This window comes from Athene noctua, chromosome Z (assembly GCF_965140245.1).
Source record: "Athene noctua chromosome Z, bAthNoc1.hap1.1, whole genome shotgun sequence".
Taxonomy (NCBI): Eukaryota; Metazoa; Chordata; class Aves; order Strigiformes; family Strigidae; genus Athene; species Athene noctua.
In genome coordinates this window covers 70639129-70661478 of record NC_134077.1, presented here as the reverse complement: position 1 = coordinate 70661478, position 22350 = coordinate 70639129, and the positions used below count along the sequence as shown (strand labels likewise).

The 22350-nt window shown below is 33.9% G+C and overlaps 1 protein-coding gene across 3 annotated transcripts in view; it reads right to left on the bottom strand.

Moving 5' to 3' along the window:
- The window catches only part of RFX3 (regulatory factor X3), a 140572-nt gene that overhangs the window by 7047 nt on the left and 111175 nt on the right, over positions 1 to 22350 (bottom strand). For 2 of the 3 annotated variants that reach the window (XM_074931611.1, XM_074931612.1), the window contains 10 exons: positions 21886 to 22005; positions 14032 to 14153; positions 12710 to 12822; positions 11808 to 11923; positions 11225 to 11379; positions 6004 to 6101; positions 5531 to 5680; positions 3807 to 4015; positions 2685 to 2838; positions 753 to 795 (listed from right to left, as the gene is read on the bottom strand). In XM_074931611.1, the coding sequence (XP_074787712.1) occupies positions 753 to 795; positions 2685 to 2838; positions 3807 to 4015; positions 5531 to 5680; positions 6004 to 6101; positions 11225 to 11379; positions 11808 to 11923; positions 12710 to 12822; positions 14032 to 14153; positions 21886 to 22005 (1280 nt within the window). Of the gene's footprint in view, positions 1 to 752; positions 796 to 2684; positions 2839 to 3806; positions 4016 to 5530; positions 5681 to 6003; positions 6102 to 9126; positions 9305 to 11224; positions 11380 to 11807; positions 11924 to 12709; positions 12823 to 14031; positions 14154 to 21885; positions 22006 to 22350 lie in introns of those variants that run through there. The other variant, XM_074931613.1, reaches the window with a different exon arrangement.

The following is a 22350-nucleotide window of genomic DNA, read 5'->3' as shown; positions in this document are numbered from 1 at the left end:
CTTTGATCACCTGAGTTACACACTGTTGATACAGTATGTGGAAAAAACAACTTCAATCTCAAAAACAATCTCTAACAAACAATGTTAACTTTGTATTGTAAAATGCCTCTCACCTCTAAGACATGATTAACAAAAAAGTTGGTTACTTTTAGTTATAGATAGGGAAACTGAGGTGAAGAGATCTGGGTGACTTGACCCCAAATTTTGACATACATTATTACACTGACTAGTTGAGGGAACTGGGGTCAAGTGACCCCAAATCACTCAATTAGTCAGTACAAGAATGTATGCCAAAATATGGCATGAAGAGTTTATAAGGAACTAATTTCTTTCTGGCCTCTTCACTGACAAGTTATCTGACAACTACTTGCATTCAATTCTGCCTTCTCCACTTAGCAAAACATTTACTACATGTAAACATATATAAGCATAGTCCTGTTTTTCTTCCCACAGCTTCCTCTGTCCTGTCACATACACCTAAATTCTGAATAAAAATGGGAATATTTCTTCTATAATAAATGTATTATTTTAAAACAAACCTATAATATTCTAGACATTATTATATGCTGCATATTACATAGCTAGCTTATTGTATCCGTATATTAATGTATCTGCATAACATATGTATGCACTTTAAAGCATGATACAGCTCTAAATTCTGTTTTACTGTATTTTTAAAACATAAGGACTTATTTTGTTCAGACATACAAGCTCTATACAGAGTTACACAGTAGAGACATTAAAATGCTTACCTTTATCCATATTTCCAGGGGAGACAGCATTTAAATCACCAAACTGCCAAAGAAACAATAAAAAAATGGACACAGTCTTAAGCAAATGCAAACTTAAAGAGTATCTGTGATAGAGCAGACCTGTGCTCTACCAGTCTGAGGCTAGCATTCAAATGCACAACCTTGGCTGCTGCCACATCCATAGTACAGCAATTCATTTTCTATTCCATCCTAGTCTTGTGCTTATTAAGACAAGTATCACTAAGTAAACCCTCAAAAATTAAAATGGGGAAGTACAAACTTTTTAGAGATTACTTCATCTGGGCCTTTGTTGCTTAAAGTGAGCTATTTCTATGTTGTATAAAGCCATAAATTACAATGGATATCCATTCTGAACTGCCAGTGTTTTAACAAAAAGCTCTTAAAAATTTCCCAGAGACAACTTTAATTGTGCTGGAACAAAAATGAACATGTGTCACAGCATTGGAAATTACCTGTAAGGTAAATGAAAGGCACTGCTGGGAAAGGCTTTACAATCTGGTAACCAGTTTACTGACATCAAAAAGAGACCTTTTCAAAAAAGTCACTCACAACTTTCTTCTCTGAATCCTCTAAATTTCTCTTAAATAAGAATTGGCAGAGCAAAATGCCATCAATGAATCTCAAATCAAACAAGTACATTGTTTACATAAATACATTTCTAACCATAAATGATACCAGTCTTTTTCAGAAGAATTTTGCCAATACCCGTGTCCAAAGCTGGGAGAAGAGGGAGAAAAATGAGAATGCTTTTCTCAGCTGCAACATCAGTTTATACTGTCTTATGGTGTTTGTCATACCATAGTCTTAAACTTCCCCATTTTATTTCAGCCACAGTCATCGAATACACAGAAACATATAAAAACATTAATTTAATCAGTATTTACTACTTCTATTCTGCCCCTCTCACTTCCAAAAGTTTTGGGTTACTTCCTCATAATATCTCCATCTTCAATCTACATAAACTTTTTAGAAGACCCTACACTACATTTATGTCTAAAATATACAATGTGTGTTAAGAAGACAAGAGCGTAGTAACTGTATACTCGTGTTGCACCTTACTGCGAATATAAGGCAGAGATTAAACAAATATACTATTGGTGGGTTACTAAGCAGAAACATATGATATAAAATCATTTGACAAATAAAGCTGAGACATTTCCAGTTTCCCTTGAAAGTAAAGCATCTATTAATTGAAAAGAATTTAAGTGCAATTCTTTTATGACAATTCATGCATTCCACATGGCTCACTCAGAATAAAAGGTTAGATGAACTGGAAAAAAGAGTGATGAGAAGAACTTTTCCTTGCAGATGACACAGATGAGTATAAAAATATGGGTATGAATTGAGACTCTTGCTCTGTTTTTTAAACCAATAATCTTTGAAACACTTGTATGTATATCAGCTGCGTTACAAACCTTGATGTGTGTCTGTGCTGGCTTTATTAGTGTATGTGAACAGTACTGTACAAGCCGTCTTTCTCAAGTCAGTGGGGGTACTTAGCTCACTTGTGTTAACATTTGTGTGGGAAATCAAAATGTTTGCAAATACATCTGAACAGATTCATGTAAGAAAGAATTTCCTATTACTCTGTTCTTTTTTTTGTTTTCACATAAAATGTTCAGTTCTCAAAAACTGGAAGAAGGTAGAATGTTGATCAACAGTTTCAAACTATGCACATGAATCTACAGAGATTTGTGAAGGAGCAAGCTCATTTGGAAATAGTTTTAGATTTCAATATGATTTTTGTACTCTCAACCAATGAAACAAGTTTGAAACTGTTGCATGTATTTGAAACCCAATCTATTGTTATATTGCAGGACATCCTCTACATAATGTTTAAGAAATGTGCAAAGATACATACCCAAATTCATCACTAAATCTATTAGTCCAGTCTCTTATATATTATCTTACCTCTCCCATAACTGCAATAGGTGTCTCTCCTGTTGCCTGAGCAACACGATGTTCTACTAAGTAAAACATATATTCATCGTAAAGCAAGCGGATCAGATGAAATGAGCCAAAGCTAGCAGCACTGCGCAAGGTTAAATCTCGAATCACCATTGAGCTATTCCAAAATAGAAAAAAATATTTATTTATGTATTATATGTCATAGTCATTTCAACACTTATCCATAAAGACATTTTACCTCAAAACCAATATTCTCAAAAGTAACGTTATCCTCAAATGTCTGATTTATGGTGTCTTTGGAAAGAGACACCAGGAAAGGCAATCATTTGCTTCTCTCCCTTCTTTGAAGGTATTGTTGGGCACCACATTACATAAGATATAGGCAAATTGGTTTGTTTTCAGGGGTTTTTTGTTTTGATATATGCATATTTACCAACCTGAAAGAAAATTTTTGATATATCTGTAACTACTGACTTGAAAGAAAATTTTGTTGGAAACAGCTAAAATGGTAAGAAACTTTGATTTTAAACAAACTAATGCTTAAATAGTCTCTGTTTTATGCACCTTCCCAGTACAATTGTTTTAACTGCCATGTTTTTAAAACTTAAAATTAGAAAAAGATAGGCTTGTGTGTACATATTATATTGACAAATTCTGATACCTTCAGCAAGTAGCTGCTACAGTCATTTTCGAAGAACCAGGTTTACTCTGACAATAAGCAGCTAACATGGGAAGTATGTCTTAATGTTCTTTTCACACATTAAAAACAGGTTTTGTCTTGCTTATTTCATAAAGATAGATACCACAGTGTTTTAATAAATGTTAAAAATAGTGACTTAATAACTGTGTAGTTATTCAAGCCAAAAATTTGATATTATGTTTCTAACTCAGGACAAAATTCCACCTGCCTTCATTTACACATGGCATTTAAAACAATAAACCAGGGATCATTTAAGTCCTTGTCAATTTACAAGTAGCCCTGAGTTCACCATTAACAATTTTCTGAAAAAGTTCCACATGTTCTTCATGACATAGCAAGCCACTGTTTGATATTACAACTGTCAACTTTACTACAGTGAAAAATTCAGCAAATAACAGAATAGGGAGAAGTTTATTAAATACTACCTGTAGAAAGACCATTTTAACAGAAACTGCCGTGCTGCTTTAGGAAAGCTGGGTCTTCCTTCATATGGTTTCAATGCTTGCATCATTACATTATCAAGCCAGGCAGCCCACTGCTCCAGAGTGCTCTGCTGTTGAAGAGTCATCTTGAAATCTGTTTCTAGTCTCTGAACCATGTTGTCATCACACTGGCACACCCAGGAAGCCTGCTCCTGTTACAGCACATGGCAACTCTTAAGTTAACAATACATAAGCCAAAGCACAGACTGTAATTCTCTCTTAAAGATTAAGCAACTCAGTGAAGAAAAGGACAAAACCCACTTACTAGACAAACTAAAAAGCAATTTTTATGTTTATCATAATTTTGTTGAAAGGAAATGGGTGCGAAAAGCATAATATATTAAGAGCAGACATCAAATAGAGATCAATGGAAACAACACAAGTATGTTGCAGTTTTCTACATTAGTTTCCAAAAAATGCTTCTATTTTCCTCTTCATAATTTTTCTACCGAAAAATTCAGGACTTGCCAGTCTTTTCTGGGACTACAGGCAGGGCAAGAAGGAAGAACAATCAAATGGGGGCCTAAAGTAATGAAAGAAGTACCAAGAAATCAAGTGCAACGTTCCATTTGTTCTGAAGAAGTTAAGCTTAAAGACAATTTCTATTACATCATCTTATAAAAAAAAAGCTTTGTATGTAAACAAAGATCATTCTGTTTGCTGACTATTGGCAGTAATAATCATACATTAAAGTACACCATAAACTGCACAGAAAGGGAGAAACACACTCTGCATATGATAATAAGCAATTTAGTCACTGTTACCATGTTTCAATAGGGCTAACTAGTCAATCCAGAAAATAGGAGATGAAAATCAAGACTCACTAACTGCAGACCATGTCCTTAAACTCTAGCTATCATGTGCCAAGCTAACACCTCATTCACACACTCTGTATCTATGCTAATATATTAAAACACTTAATATACTCTATCTTTGGACAAGTACTATTGACTGAGTTTTGTCAAAATTACTAACAAGTACATTAAAATACTCATTTACAAGAAAAAGAGACAAGCATAGAACTACCAGTAATCTGGAAGTTTGTTGGCGAAAAGCAACAAAATAGTTTTCCTCAGAGCAGCAGAAATATGTGGAGTAATTAAGCTTAGTGACAATATAAACTTTCATTCTTTAACTAACTAGAAACTAGTTCTAATCTGTACTAATTAACCACTTACTCAGGAGATCTTGCGAATTTAAGCATAGGCACTTAGATAAAGTATACTAACAGTATTGTCTTTGAAATAATGAAACACTTTCTAGTAAAAACGATATGCATGTAATGACTTTTAGAAACTTTCAGAAGCTAAGCTACTATCTGGGATATAATTCTAAGATATCATTTATGCTGTGACTAAGATATCATTCATGGTACCCATTCTAAGAATGTATTCGCTCTATATTTGCATAGAAGTTGGAAGAGTATCTGCACTTCAAGACAGTAAATGGAAACATATAATGGTTCTGAGCTTACTTTCCTGAAGTGCAAGCTGTCACATTTGGACTGAATCACTGAATATATGAATCAGCAAAATGTTTTCACTTCACTTTTGTGATAAAACAGTGCCAGCTAAAAATGAAGTTCAAAATCATAGAGGAAAAAACACCTTTATTATTTTTTTTTTTTTTTAAAAAAAAAGAGCCTGTTATTTAAAGCTACATTTTACCTGAACATTGGCAAAATCAACACGGTTAAGATCATTGAGCATCTGGTTGATTTGTGAAGTATTTTGAAGCACAGCACGAGCTGCTTGAGCCAGGTGATTAAGAGATGTGTATCTTCGCAGAGTCTGGGCAAAGGCACTTACAGCGGCAACCTATGAAGAAATTTATTTTTAAATATAGTACTCGTTATCTGTAGATTAATTCTACAGATTAAGTCTTTACTTTCATTTTAGTATTCTATATTAATGAGTCCTCTTATGTGAATTATGTCCACATAGTAGATCAAATAATGTCTTCCTTGTAATTTCCTAATTACAAGGCATTATTTGATCTACTAAGTTATTTCCTCTCCCATTATTTGATGCTTGATGCTAAACGTGAAATTTAGCATTAAAGTTAAAATGCTACTGCTTCCAGATGCTACTGCCCACTTGACTTGCCATTGCAAGAATAATACTGCAACAGTCTTGTCTACCTTGGTTTGTATCATCCTCTGTGGAATATTGTTCATGGCATTTGAAAGCCAACCTTCAAGGCTTTTTGCAAAATTGCGGATGGCTTGGGTCAAGGCACCTGTGCATTAAAGAATAAAAACATAATGAAAAGAAAGCAATGTACCTGTCTTGAAATGTTTTGCATCTGCAGTACTTACGTACATAGTGTTCAGGTCCGCTGCTTTTACTTACTAAAAGACAAATCCTGTCTAGGTTTAAAATGCCTCATTCAGTATAGAACGTGCAATAATGATTTTAGTTTCGGTTTAATAAGCAGTTCCAGCTTTCTCACCTAACAACCTTTCAAGAAGTTTGTGACCAGCACTATTGTTTTGAGCACTCCTACAGAACAACATCAATAATTGCAGGAACTGTGGTGAATGAAATTTCCAACAGCTTTCAGCTTTTCACTTCAACTAAGCACCTCTTTTAAAGAGAAAAACTCTGGAAAATAATCCAATTATTGAAATACTGCAGTTTCCTCAAATAAGCCCAAAGTAACCTTAAGCCCTGTCATGATGCTGCTTACTTCAGTTTTAAAGAACAAAATCCAACATGCAGTGCTTCAATCATCAATAAGCAAGATACAGGCGTGTGTTTCACTGACAGAAAATGAGATTATTCAAATGGCTGTGGAATCTGTGTGCATTTTTGTTTCTTTACTACAGCATTCAGAGAACTGCTGAGTGACTGACAGATTTACAGAGAAACTGAAGAAGCCCTTACAGCAATCTGTACTATTCAAAATACAAGTTTTAATTTTTCAGAGGAGGAGGACAGGAAGCATTTTCCCAAGGAACTGTACCTGGAAAAAAGAAAATTGTATCTCCTGAGTAGTAGAAACCTTGCTTTCCCATACCTACCACTTGCTTATTGACATAAGAGCATCCACCCAAATGTTTGCAAAAAGGAGGAGACAAAAAGAAAAAATTACAGGTTTCTAAAGACTAGTAGAGGATGAATGCAACTACAGAAGTGAAGAGGAAAAAACTAGAAAGAAGAAATAATGCTTATTCACAACTATTTCAGCTACATGTGACAGGAAACAGTCCAAGTAAAGCCTGACTTGATTTTGTTTGTAAGGTTGAATACTCTGGTAGAGTAAGAAATTAATGCTGATAGAACTTGTCTTTGAGAAATGTTCTTTCACTGTTTGAATTACTGATGATCCCTTTAGTAATATAGCTTTCTACTAGCAAAGTCGATTTACTAAAAGAAAAAATGTATACTTCATGACATATTTTCCACAGATCTTCGAATTTGCAGTGATAAGCATAGAATCCGTATCAGTAATTTATATAACTGACCAGACATTTGGATGCTTATCTGAACACAATTCGATCTTATATCCATACTAGCTGAACATTCTATTGTAACAGGGTTTTTCACCCTTGAGGTTTCCCCATAAACAAACTTTTTTCTTCCAATTCTGTCAGTCACCTTGCTCACTTGTGCTGCTTTATAAATTATTTCTGTGCATTTAGTAATTATGTATTCACTCACATTTTCTTACCTATGGAACAAGAAAATGCAGAGTGGAAAGAATAATGTAAATACTGTATGAGTGATACTTATATTTGAAGAAAATATTACTGCTTTTTCACTTCCAATTTGTTTATTACTCTTTTTCACCCAACTATATATTACAAAATTATTTGCATCACTGTGATGCTGATCTCCTTTAAAAGTAAATACGGAAAAGCAGCTCAGGCCTTAAGAAAGGCCTTTAACTAGGAAGAGGAGCAAATGAAAGGAATTCTAAGTTCTGAAGAAATAAAATCAATGAAGTAGATAATCAGGCATCAGTATTGTATAGAACAACTATGAATTTCTAATGAGATTTGGAGATATCATATTAAATACAGAATTCTTCTCATATTCCGTCCTTAAGTACACATCCAGTCATTACCAAAACCTTAAGTACTTACATCCTCAAAACCTTCTTTTAAGTTCATCTGGCTACCATAGGAAAACAAGAAAATCCTTTCAAAGAATTACTTGATGAGTACGGTGCAAAGTAAATAGACTGAGAGTTAACTGTTACTGGACACACACTAAATGATATTACAATGGCAGTTACTGTTAAAAAAATTAATTTGGATAAGCCCCTAAAAAGCTTCTCAGTTGAAAACTCTCTGACATGCAAATCTCATAAAAACAAGGCTTTACAGTCTTTTCAGTACTTTAAATTTTTGTCTATCTGGAATTTTATAATATGGTGTGGAAATATATTTAGCATAAATTTTCTACCTATGATAGAAACTAACTCACAGGCAAGTTTGTTACTGTCCCTTCTGTCACTTGTGAAGAACCAGGATGTCCATTTAAAACATAATAGCTCTGATCTATTGCCAAAGACATTAGACAATTATGGTCTTTATTCCTGACTCAAATGGACAGCATTTCACTTTTCTTAGGAAAAGGAATTTTCTGTTTTATGCACAGCAATTCTTCATTCATTCTGTGGGTGCTTAACATTTCAGCTGATAAATTTAACATAGAGGTTAAAAATAAAACAATTTTTTCTTCAATGGTATTTTTTTTTCTTCTCCACTAATATGTATCACATAGCTGAGCAGCACAGTAAGACTTTTCTAAAAGAAAAACAATAAAAATCTAGACATGAAAAAAGATAAACCTTAAAAAATCATATGCTTACTTCAAACACTTTCCAAATTACTGTTTTTTCCTCTTTTAAGCAGCTGCTGTCTGTATCTTTTCATTTATTCAGAAAAAAAAATCATAAACATGCCTTATATGAAGCATTTACAGTCCCCTTTCATCTACAGAGTCCAAACTTCCCTATAAACTGCTATTTTCTCACAGAAGATGATGAATTTGTCTACTTCACCCAGCTCTATTATTGTCATCGTCAACCATTAAGTACAACCTTAAGCCTTCCTCTTGGTCTCTTCTAATGGCTGGAGATACTTTAATTTGAAAGCAGAAGTTAAAAAATTAATAATATTTTAAATATTTAACAGTGAAGAGGGAACTTGTATGGACCATCATTACAGGAAAGCTGACTAGAAAAAGCCATTTAGTTTGCTGGTCCTAAAGATAAAGTAAGAAAATACGTTAGCTGTCTTCCATAGGTAGCTCAGTGGGTGGACTTCTGAGCAGAAAACCACTGGACTGTTCACAAAATAGAGGCAGAAGTCTCTTGGGATGAATTTGTCCTGGGATCAGATGATGTGTTTGCATCAAGAAGTCCGATAATCATCCCAAAACCAGGAATGTCAAACACAGTAGGTATCAACTATTCAAATATGACTGGTAATTCTAGAAAGAAAGAAATAGCATGAAAAGGACCTGATGCCTGTAGTTATTGATATTAAATGATTGTGTCCATTTTCCTGAAACCCTGTACTGGCAATGCCCGATGCATCTTATGAAACAAGGCAGAAAGATGCCACAAGCTGAGGAGCTATTATATAAAAACTTCTTTAGAGACTGCCAGGCTGTGCAGGAGAAGCAAGTGAAATGCAAGGCAAAAAGAAGGTTCAGTGAAAAACCATGTCTGCACCACCTTTTTATTCAGAAAGTAATGTTTTTGGAAGAGAGTTTTAATTCAACGTATTAAATGTTGTAATGAAATTTGTGGGGCTTTTTATCATTGCCAATTTGCTTGTGACAGACTCTATTATTCTAAAATTAATATCCTACCTACTTGCATTGTTATTAGATAGAAAAGTAAAATGTCAAATAAATACCAATGCCAAATAATTTAGCCAAGTAATGGTTGTCAATAGTTGTGTAGTTTTGAGAAAACATTTTTATTCTGCTGCATAGATGAAAAGATAAATTACATCAATCTCTACCACAAACTTACATTTTTAAAAAAAGGTAAAACTGTCATTGTAAATGGGTGACCTTCAGATTTTATAAATTTCAAGTTCCAACATTTTTTTGTATCATATGCAAATTACTAAAATGTAATTTTATTTCACTGACAAGCAAAAATTCAATAAAACATTTCTCCAAGACACTACCTGCAAATATTCTTACAGACTACTTATTACTGCTGGAGTCACTATAGCAGAAGAGGTGTTCACAGCATGACAAAATAATTTGTTAGTTTCAAAGCTACTTATGGCCCTAATTTTTTAAAAAATATCAATCCAACTCTATAAAGTGACTACTGTTTTTTCATGTAAAGGATATAGTACATAGGAGTTATGAGGTTTATAGTGGGTTGCTGACATGATTTCTTTATAATATTTAGCACAGCATATGCGAGACAATAAATGCTTTATAAAGAAGTTCAACTTCACATAAATTCATTTTCTACCAAAAAAAGCCATAAAAATACACTGCTGAAGTAACGATGGATTCTAGTAAAATTAACTTCAAAAAGAAAACTGCACTCCCGGTAACAGTTGACTGGCCAGACAGTTACTGACTCTGTCATGCAAGATATGTGACAGAAAGAATAGTAGATTGGAATAATCATATAAATGGTTTGGGTCAGAGGGACCTTAAAGATCATGTAGTTCCAACCCCCCCTGCCGTGGGCAGGGACACCTTCCACTAGCCCAGGTTGCTCAGAGCCCCGTCCAACCTGGCCTTGAACACTGCCAGGGAGGGGGCAGCCACAGCTTCTCTGGGCAACCTGTGACAGTGTCTCATCACCCTCACATTAAAATACATTGGACTAAAAATTTCTGAGTTAATTTTTTTATTGCCTTAACAGTCAACAAAATTTATTTCAGCAGCCACTGATAAGGAACAAAAAATTAACAGTCCAAAAATGGAATGACAAAGATCATATAAATTTTCAGACTAATCAAAAATTAATATGTAATGTTTAAACTGAAAACTACTGTATTTAGTGAAAGAACTGACTGGCATTAGTGCACATTGGCTCAGGGCCACAGGAGTTATGTCTAAGTCTAGAGGCAGCATAAAAAGAAGATGTTTTTATCTGAAAATATAACACACAAAGAAAGAAGTACCTTTAATATGAAACTATATCTTGAAAACTACGTCTTCCAACTGCACTAAAACCCTCAGTTACTTTTAAAACACAAAGTATCCATCAACTCCCAGCACAACTTCCTACACAAAAAATATATGGATAAATGATACACAATACTTTCCTAACTTACAAACTTATTCCTAAAGCTGCCCTGTGAGGCATAAGACCACCACATACATGCATGCACAAAAATCCTGACAAAATGTTTTAGGTGTTCAACTTACTAGGAATAGGTCTAAGGACGTCAGGAATGAGAATCTCCACCAAAGCCTGGTACATCACATGGTCACAGTTACACATCCATTTCAGAATAGTCTCACTCTTGCACAGAGTAATCAGCTTTGCTTTTGGAAGTCGACTTTCTATTTCACTCAGATTGCTGGTGTGAAAAAATGTAGCAAACAAATAAATGATAATGCATTTACAGCAGAAAAACCTGCAATTGATGTTAAAATGTATTCTAACACATTGTGTGACATGGAAATTAATTTTAAAAATGCCTCCATAGCTCTGCTACAGTTCATAAATTATGCAGATGTATGAATGATCCTTTTGGCTTAAAAGAACTGGATAGAATACTGGGAAAAGACATTTACTGCAATTGTCCAAGCAAATTAAAAAATACGATGACAATCATTTAAGACTGCACTTTGGCATATACCCAGCCTACACAAAAATGCCAGACAACATAAATTTAATTTGAAAAATTAGCATATAAAAAGAAATTATTGCACTGCAGGTAAAATCAATTGGCCACTTGTATGATATTATTATGAGAAGCAGTAATGAAGAGAAATATTTACTGACCTTGGTTCAGTAATAGTAGTGCCATCAGGTGGAGCAGAGGGAGAATAGCGCCAGAAAGTTTGCCATAATTTTTCTATCAGGCTGAATTGAAGATTCACAACCACATCCAGTATTGCCTGAGAAAATAAAACACAAATACAGATTGTCTTCTACCCAGCTTCCCCCTACTCCCAACTTCAACTAGAATTACAGGTTTTTTCCTTCATCACATAGTGGAGCAAAGGCAAACTGTACATTTCTCAAGTTATAAATAATATCTGGCTTTATAGCTTTGATATCCATAAATTATCCAGCACTATAAACTGGTGTGCACAGAGACCTGAGTAAGACCAAGTGCACATCCATGGAAGCCTCCATAAAAGAGCATGGGCTATGTAAACGTATCAGAGGAATTCACCCAAAGAAAATATTTAATGCTACTGCAAACACAAAGGAATCCTGCCATTTTATTAATTTTCATAACTCAGTATAGGTTTGAAAGCACATTCAAAAATAAAAGACACACTGTTCAATATCAAATATGGTTTAAACATCTCAATGCTTCTTTAAAATGGGAAAAAATGTACCGCTTTTAATGTGAAAAAAAGAAATTATAATTTAACCTGATTTACATTTCCTATTGACTAAACCAAATATCTGCATGTTCAATCTGAAGTCTAGTTTCTCTAACATTCTGAAAACATTGCATTCCCAGCGTCTATCATGTATTACTTTTTTCCCCTGTAAAGGGCCCCCTCCAAGGAAAATATTTTTACTAATGTCCTTTCCAATGAAATAAGCAAGATATCCTGGGGGAAAGTCACATACCACTAACATGGCTGTAATATATTTGGCATTACTGTCTTGTACTGACCTTCACTAGAAGTCATGAACTTTAAAAAGATATGGTTTATAGGAAATACCTCACAGTGCTCTCGATAAAGACTCTGCAGTGATTTGATGTCCTCAAAGGTAGTACCATCTGGTAGAGAACTTATTTCAACTTCTCCAAACTCTGGAAGTACTCGAGAGGCATCTGTTTCCATGACAACATAATGAGAGAGGGCTATTGTGAACAGTGTCAGTTACTGTATGATTAAGAAAAAATTTAAGGATAATACAAAGAAATAAATTCCAAAAGGTCATAATGTTCAAAGAGAAAAGCTTTTCATACCTGTTGTATATTAGAATTGTAAACAAATTTAGCCAGCATTTTAAAATGTAAATAAAAATATATTCTTGAAGGCATCAAAGAAAATGTCATGTACATACTACACCTATATAGAAAAGCTAACACACACATTTTGAGAATATTACAGAATGAAGGAAAATGTCTATGTAAGTCTCTGAAAGATTAACCCTTGAATAGTAGCCAAATATGATGGGGCTTAGTAGACTCTAATATACGTATTTATTTGAAGTTTACTAGACTTTCAATTAGAGCCAATGCGTGCTTTTACTATTTGTCACAAACGTTTCCAAGAGACAAGCTGATGTAAGAGAAAAATGCTGGATTAAAAGGTTCTTGCAAAGGATGATTCAAAACATTTTAATGCTTCACTTATGTTCTGACTGATTTCAAAACCAGAAAAATTAGGCCAAAGGATCTGATGCTTGAAAATCTCAACCAGAAAAGCCTACACCTTCTGCAGTAACACAGCCAAAGAGTCTTCCTACTTAAACAAATAACTAAATTACCATTTATTTCCATTACTGAGAATACATGCTTAATTGGATCAACGAATCCACCACCTGGACATTTTTGAAGATGAACTTTGGGGTTGTAGTTGAAAATATTTGGCTCTTTCCACTTTTAAAACTGCAGCACACTTTGAAAACTGGATGGCTAACCTGCAATTGAAATGCAATGCCACTGCCCTCACTTTTATGAATAAAATGCACTCTAATGCACATGCAGGACACAAGTTTCATTGAAAGAATTTCAATATGCATGTCTAATATAACGTTGCGCAGCAACTGCATTGTGATTTATGTAATATTAAATGTATCACAGCAATACAGAATTTGCATATTTTTTCCTTTTTATACTTACATGATGCATACTAAATATTACATAAAGCTCACAACACAGAACATATAATTTAAGTGCTTTTTTGTTCTAAGAATTTTAAAGAGGGCACAATAACTTCAGAAGCAACTACTGTACTTGTGTGACTTGATATTCACAGTAACAATGAAGTTCATTGTACTTATTTATACAGCAGTATACAACCTGCTTTCATACCTAAAAACTGTTGGTGATGTTGACTTTGGGCAATTACAGTTTGTTCAACAGACGTGCCTGTCTGTTGACTACTTCCTGTGAAGCCATCTGCAACTCCATCCACTTTCTGCATAGGCTTATACCTACAAAAATAGTAAGTACAAAATTATCCTTTCTGTTCAATTCTTCCTAAATAAGATCATACAATGTACGTTCACTTTGATTTCTCCATCTCAAAATAAAATTTTGATGAAAAGTAACAAAAGAACTTACACATTTTTATTTATTTTTTAAATAACAGAAGAAACAATTACTAAGGGAAGCTAGAGCATTAACAATTCACTGTGATAATTAAGAATTCATAAAGGTGATATTACAGCACACTACCAATTTCTTGTGGAAATTAGCTTAGGAACAGCATACCATAAGATCAGCTAATTTACACCAAAAAGAATCAAATCCTTCTGTTTCTAAATAGCTTGACTTCCCAGTAATTATGTAATTAAAAAATAACGTTTCATTACCTTAAGAAAAAACAACATTACTGTTTGAGGATAAAAGACTTTTCAAACCCAACAAACTTCTCTCATAAGCACAGAAGGCCTGAGAAAGCTGCCTGGAAACCAAAACTCTTCACTAGCCAATTCTCAGAATCTTTATAAAAGGACAAAACCATAATGATAAAAATGAGAATGCTGTTTTGGATGGTGAAATGTTGTCTCAACAATCAATCTGACAGGTTGAAGATCATGCCTGTCACTTCCAACACAACTGACAATTTACTCTGTCCTAGGTCTTAATGGCAACATCTTGGATGCTTCGCACTTTTGAAAAAGAATTGTAGCCACTAGAAAAGGAAAGAGAAACCCCAAAGCTAAATAAAGTGTGGTTTAACTATTACTCAAATTGGAATTGTGCAGACTGTAAAATGCTAAGTTAACTTCAGAAATGTAACAAAAAATTCCACTCGATGCACTACTTTGAGAAGCAGTTTAATCAGTTGGGAATATTTAATTTTGTTTCCAGTAAACATAAACCAGCACTGCCTCATGTAATTACTGAGATTTTACTTTAAAAAAGTTTAAAAAACATCCGTTCAATATTCTAGGCAATCATGACATGAATATAAATAACAATAACAAAAGACAGAAAGTACACTTTTCAACAGAAAGACTCTTGATCTGAATAACAAATAGTTTTATAACTTTAGGGATTTCAGTGTTTCGGGAAAAAAAAGACACCTATACCTATCCTATCTCTAGGACATTTATATCAAGTTTCACTTTCTGTAATGGCTCAGTGTAAAATACTATGCCTGTTGAAGACAATAGTAAAACTAATCAACTGTAATAAAGAATAAAACTTCATCTCTGGCATCACAGTAGCACTGAACTCTTCTGAATGAGCTTGTTATTGATAAATCCAGATGCAATCCAGGCAGTTCATCTGGGAAGAATTCTTAACTCCTCTCTCATTATGCATTATAATTACAAATACCAGGCAAAAGATCAACTTCTGGAAATATTTGTAAATCTAAACCTATACTTTAAGAAAGCTCCATTACTTTCTGCAAAATACTATTTTACTGACCCTTCAGCTCCTGAAATAGGATTCAAAATGTTTTGAATACATAAAAATAACACTCCTCTAAGTTTTTTAGGTATTCAAAATACCTTTTAATTAAAGTATAAAAGCCAACTTAATTCTTTGGTGTTAGGAATCAGATTTATCCACCTAATTACTCCCCCATGCTTTAAAATATGCTGGCCAAAATTCTTAATTCTGGCACTGTAACAGGTAACTTGTCACAGGAGTTAATCAGTTTCAACAGCATTAGAAAATCACTTGTAAAATGAAACCAAAGAACAACAAAAAAATCTTCTTGTGGAGCTTCAGATGAAACATAAGCAGACAGTGGTTAACAATTTTAGATCTGCTGTCTTTTACATACAAGTAGAGCTTTGGCAGTTCAGACATCAAACAGCTCTCCAGAATTCTATAGTTTAATTCAAGCCATTTTTGATGTGCAGAAAAAAATAGTTAAAATTTCCTAACTGGTAAGAGCTACATTTTCTAAAATTATCCAGACTTTTACTCTGTTTCCCTATTTTACTCACTACAAACCTATGCCTTATTTCATCTTCTACCCTCTTCTTTTCTTTTTAATTACTAGGTGCTAGAAGACTAGGAGCAGAAAATAATAACTAAAATAATAACTAAACTTACATGAATATTATAGCTTTCTAATGATACCTGACCCAGAAAGGACACCATGTGAATTTTAAATTTGCTAGCATAAACACAGTAAAACTTTGCAAAGTCTTTAGTTAACAACAGACATTTTTTCAGTTTGTGCAAAGCTATAAAAATAAAAAAGCCCCATAACCACTGAAATTGGAACACGTAATCAGGTAATTCAGATATGACACTGAATGATACAGTGGTCTCACTTAGCAGTTAATTTAGTATACAACTTCACTGACTTCCACAGACTAACTGTGACATAACTTCATTAACAGAAACTTACTCTCTCACTGCAGAACAGATTAATAACTTCCTGACTAAAATTTATGAGCAGTAAAGAATCCATATTCATTACTAAAGTAAAGCAGAAACTGGAAGTATAATAAAATGCCTGCTTGGTTTGAAATGCACATATGAAATTGGTAGGGAAAAGAAACAAGGTCAAAACTATCAGAACTATGAGAAGCCAAAATGGATTGACTAAGTCACAAGACAGACAAAAACCAGCACAGTTTTTTCCGTTACATTTTCTGCATATTTTGTTGTTTGCTTGTACTGCTGCCATGCTGCCACTATTTGGATTTTACTCTAAGTCTTACAATTTAGTATTTTTCTGAAAAAGTCAGTGCATACTGCTACACAATTTATAATATTCACTATTTTTCTGAAAAACTATCTGGCTTACTAAAAACAAACCATGGGGATTCCAGAAAGAAACAGAACTAAGCTCTAAGGATTAACTTATATTTTATTTTTATTTTTTTTATTTTTATTTTTATTTTTGATCCACTATTGTGATTTATCACTAGGAGTTTACTGACGTCTGTGAGAAGTGAGTTAAAGTACCAAACTATGTGACAAGATGGTGATCTTATCCATAACAATGTGTAAAGTACATTAAAACATTTTACTACTGTATGCAAATAAAATGTTGCTATTGGTGCTACTGGGGAAAAAAATCAGCTTTTAAAATTAGCAGAAAGCAAAAGTTGAGATTCAAAGGGCTTGCAGCACCACAGGCAGCCCATACTAAAGCTGTTAACTATAGGAAAATTGAAGAAACTCAAATAATTTAAAAGATTATTGAAGATGCAAAACCTGCAAGTTACAAATAAATATCTGAGAAGCATTTGGATGCTATCAGAAAGTTTTGATGTGTAGATCACATTTACTAGTTGCCTTCTAGTGTTTGAAGAAAATAAAAACACTTCCAAGTATAGTGTTGTGTTTACATCATAAAGCCTCAAAAATAATGCAGAGGCTTCAATAAAAGCATGGTTATCTGAAATCAAATACAGTAAAACTGTAAAGAAATTTAAGGAATGCAAATTTTATCTGTATGCTTTTAAAACATCTCTCCTTGGTCCAATAAGCATTGTTGAGATACATCTAATCTAGAAGCCTAAGCAGAACTCCCCAGGTTTTTAAGTCACAATCACCTCAGCATCGGAACCATACTATACACAAAGTATTTGTGCTTGTTCAAGAGAAAGACTGAATTTTTTCTGAACCGCTCCATTAGAAAGCTGACAAGCAGTTTATTATGTAAGTTCTCTTATCAAAATTTTAGGACATTGTGTCCTAACAAACTTGTAGCCCAGTCTCACCAATATCACTATTTGCTGGACTATGATACCTTGCTCTCTATCTTCAAAAGACTACCACTATAAAAATGTGTAATTCCTCTGTTGTCCATAAAACTGTGCCCCTTTAAAAAAAAAATCCATAAATACTTGATGATTTGGACCCCCAGTGACTTAGTTTAAAGGTAATGTTTGACTGAACAGTATATCCAGGAAACATGAGAGTACAGGAAAGAAAACAGCAGAAAAATACAGATTAGTTTCTACCTAAAATAAATACATTGGGTAAACAACATCTATAGGCAATAGAGATTAATGATTTCTGGTTAGAACAATAATATGTTGTTTGCTGAATATTGTAATATACAGTAAATAACAATACAGCTATTTTATTTATTACAAAACATCTTAGCTGAATGTTCAGTTCATAAATGAAAGCAAAAAGGTGTAATAGTTGTCTGCAAGAACTGAAAGATATATTTGCAATTAACTTGGAAAGCTGGAGGTTTACTTCTGGAAATAGAATTTAAAACATACATTGTTATGACTGCCCTGAAGAAAAGGCAAAGGCAAGCATACCTGTATCAATTTCCCTAGGCTAAGCCATAAAGATAATTCAGCTTCTGAGCCACAAGCTTCTAAAACAGACTAAAAATGGAACTTGACTTTAGGAATTGTATCTCTGATACATTTCCCTTAAATGGTCTGGAAGAAATGCTTCTGGGGAAGAGATTTCATAATAAGATTGTACTTTAAAGTTCTAGACTTAAAACTGCACAAATAAATTTGGCATAATACTTGGGTTGGATATTACTTTACTTCTTCCTAACAATCTTTGTCTGATGTCTATTCACTGTTAATCAGGCCAGTGTTTGATCCAGGACTGATGGATAATATAACCATTTAAATATCCTGGTTTTTCCTACCCTGGAAAACATCCAGAAGCAGGATGACAGAGGCAAGCCAGGGACTTCCCTTGCAAGTCTGAGCCATACAGCAGGTCCAGCTGAAAGGCAGGGTGCTAGTTATTATCTTCCAGCCAAGACTAGTTGTTAATAGTTTAGTTTAATAACTAAAATAAAATTACATAATAACATCAATAAATAATAATAATAATTGTAATGAAAAGGAAAATATCAAAAAGAGAGAGAAATAAAACCCGGGAAAAGACAAGTGATGCACAATGCAGTTGCCCACCACCCGCTGATGGATGCCGCAGCAGCGATTCCCCCCCAGCCAACTCCCCCCAGTTTATGTACTGAGCGTGACATCCTATGGTACGGAATATCCCTCTGGATAGTTCGGGTCACCTGTTCTGGCCACGCTCCCTCACAGCTTCTTGTGCACCTGCTCGCTGGCAGAACACAGGAAACTGATAAGTCTTTAATTTAGGATAACTGCAACTTAGCAACACCTAAAACATCAGTTCAGTGCATTACCAACATTATTCTCACACTGTATCCAAAACACAGCACAGTACCAGCTACTGGGAAGAAAATGAACTCGACCCCAGTCAAAACCAGGACACCATTAAAATTAATAAAGCAAAATATACATTTTTATTTCAAGAATGTAAAATAACGTTTGACACTGTTTGACCAAAGAATACCCTAAAATTAAGAAGTAAGGTTGCAAAGAGAGAAGAATGAACCAAAGTTTGATTGCTGCATGCTAAAGAGTGGCTGTAATGTTGAATAATTTAATATAATTGTTAAATATTTTTCCAAAATTACTATTATAATCAGCACATTCCAATGAGACAAAAATGTTCTGGAATCATCACACCTGGCTTTAAAAATCCCTGTTTCTCTTAGAAGCATTTGCAGTTTTCTGGTTAGTTAAATATGAGTAAGTTATAATGGCTTATGAGTTTCCATTTTTCAATGAAAACTTCCTATATTCTGTTGGATAAAAATCTTCATTCTTAAAAAGTTTATATCCTATTCAGTATTGCTAGTATGTTTGATGCTAGTATGCAGAGCAGAAACAACGTACATTTTTCACAGTGCAACTGCCATCTGGCTAGCTCCTTGATCTCTGCATTTTATTTAGGACACTGGGATTTTCAAAAGCAAAAAATATTTTACTGAGATCTGTGTACCCTGAACGAAGGGATGAACAAAGACCCTCAGAACTACTTTGTATGAATAGTACATCGGTAGGACTATGTGAACAATGCTTCTATTTCTAGGGTACCTAACTGGACATGACAAGATTTCAAGTCTAAAGAGATCAGCCTGTCTTCTGTTTTAAAAGACAAGAAGTATTGCAAGCTCCTGAGCAAAGAGATGAAGCTTCATGTAAGAAGGTACACTGGGATAGCTGCTTTTAAGGATTTAATAACAATGCCATTGTTATTAAGTTATAACATGGTGGTCTTTTCTGCCGTCAGTATTGCAGGTAGGTAATAGAGGCTTCCACTTTTCCTGTTCTCCATCTTGTTGCTAGCCTCAACTGAAGATAATGAATAACCAACTTTTCTACTACTGCACAGTATTTTTCAGGTAACAGCTACCTATTCAGCATAATTATCCAGTGCCTTGTAGCTTCCATCCTTTATCAACATCTTTACAGATTCTCACAGCAGAGCTTAAGATTGGTATGAATGGAGCATGAATGGGAGCATGCTTGTGCATGTGTATGTGTGCACATGCAAAACATGGGTTAAAGAAAAGGTATGCACTAACTGCTACACAATGCTATACGTGTGATTTCATTCAAATATAATCAGGGCACGAATTGACATAAAGATCATATTAAGAAAATGCCACCAAACATATGTAGGTAAGGAAAATAAGGGAACTATGTAAGATATATGGTGGTGTTAAACAAAATAATAAAACAAGTAATTAAAAAACCTAAGTAACTGCTAACAGTTAAATACCGCAAGTTCAAAGACACTTTGTGAATCAAGAATGAGAGGCATGGTGATGATTATGTAACTGGCATAATTTCTCCAGAAACAATTTCACAGAAACAATTCTAGTTAGATCATTGTGGCGTATGTCTTGCTGCACACATGTGATTTTGGGTGCGAGTGAATGAAATCTCTAAGTGAATGAGCTTGAGTGATAAAATAAGCCTGCTTGGAGATTTTGTAAATATCTATAACATTTTCTTACCATATAATCTTGCAATGACTTTTGTAAGAAGAATTTATCTGTGTTTGAATTAAAGTTTGAAGTTGCGTTTTCCATATTCCATTTGTGTCCAAGGCCACAAAAAAGGCTTAGCACACTATACCAAACTGTTCATTCAGTTACATTTTTGGGGAGGTAAGAGCTCTAGAGGTGTCTTGTTTGATATGCTGCTGTTCTACAAATGAATTTCATTACATTACACATCTTAGATATTTCACTTTAGGGTAACATGGGGGACTAGTGACATCAGGCAAATAAAAATTAATTTTGAATATATTTACTGATTTCCATTTTTTCCCTAAAATTTTCTATTCAAAATAGTTTTTGATATGCATATTCACACATTCTTTCACCATCAGCATAGCTTTTGTGGTCACTGTGCCACTGCTTTCAAGTACTTCTGAGCTTTCACAGGTTCCACAGCAGTAGCAGATGCTGAGGAAAAATACTTAGATCAACTTACAGGCAAATCATTATGCTCACATTAATTCTTTGCATGGAGAGGAAATAAACACCAAACTGAACTTAATCATAAGCTCTTTTATAAGCAGCTTATACATAACATGATATAGTAATGAAAGCAAACATTAAAATTTTAAATTCAATTCTTACTGCTTTGAATCAGCTTGTGGGATAAGAACTCAAGATAGAAGACTCTGTTCATATCATGTTTGACTTTATTATTATTACTTTTTGCAAATTGATGACAATTTCTAGGTGAATATTCTTTCATGTTGACTGATACCTAACTACAGTGATGTCAACTGGATATCCAGCAAACTTTTATTTTTCACAGCAGAGAAAATGAACAAAAGTTACGTTAGAATTTCTACTTTTCCATGTAAGGAAAAGTAAGGCTTTACAAACTAACAATATTAATAAGTACCTATGTTAACTTCACACTTTACCTCTGTTTCTGCTGCATGGGCTGTTGTCTCATAGCCATATATTGCATGTCCTCTTGTAGTCGATTAAGAGGAGAGTCTGGCTTGACACGAATTCCATAGTAATGATATTTGGAATTCCCCCTTCATGAAAGAGCAAAGAACAGTAACACTATTTCTATGCACCTACAATACATTTACTTTACAATTTACACTGACTGGAAAATAATACCCACGAATCAGGCCTGACTTTCCTGTCATACCAGTTTTGCCTGGGTATCATTTTACCACCTTTGGGAAATTAATTTATTCTCTTAAGCAAATATTATCCAGCACTTTTAACTTGTAATAAACTTGAGTAAGAAAAACAAAATGCAAATAAATATAATTTATCTAGTTAGGGAGAAACATAATTCTTAGTAATTTCCAAAGAACAGGACACATTTTATTTGCACTGATAAAAATCTGCAGTGTATTTATCAAAATGTA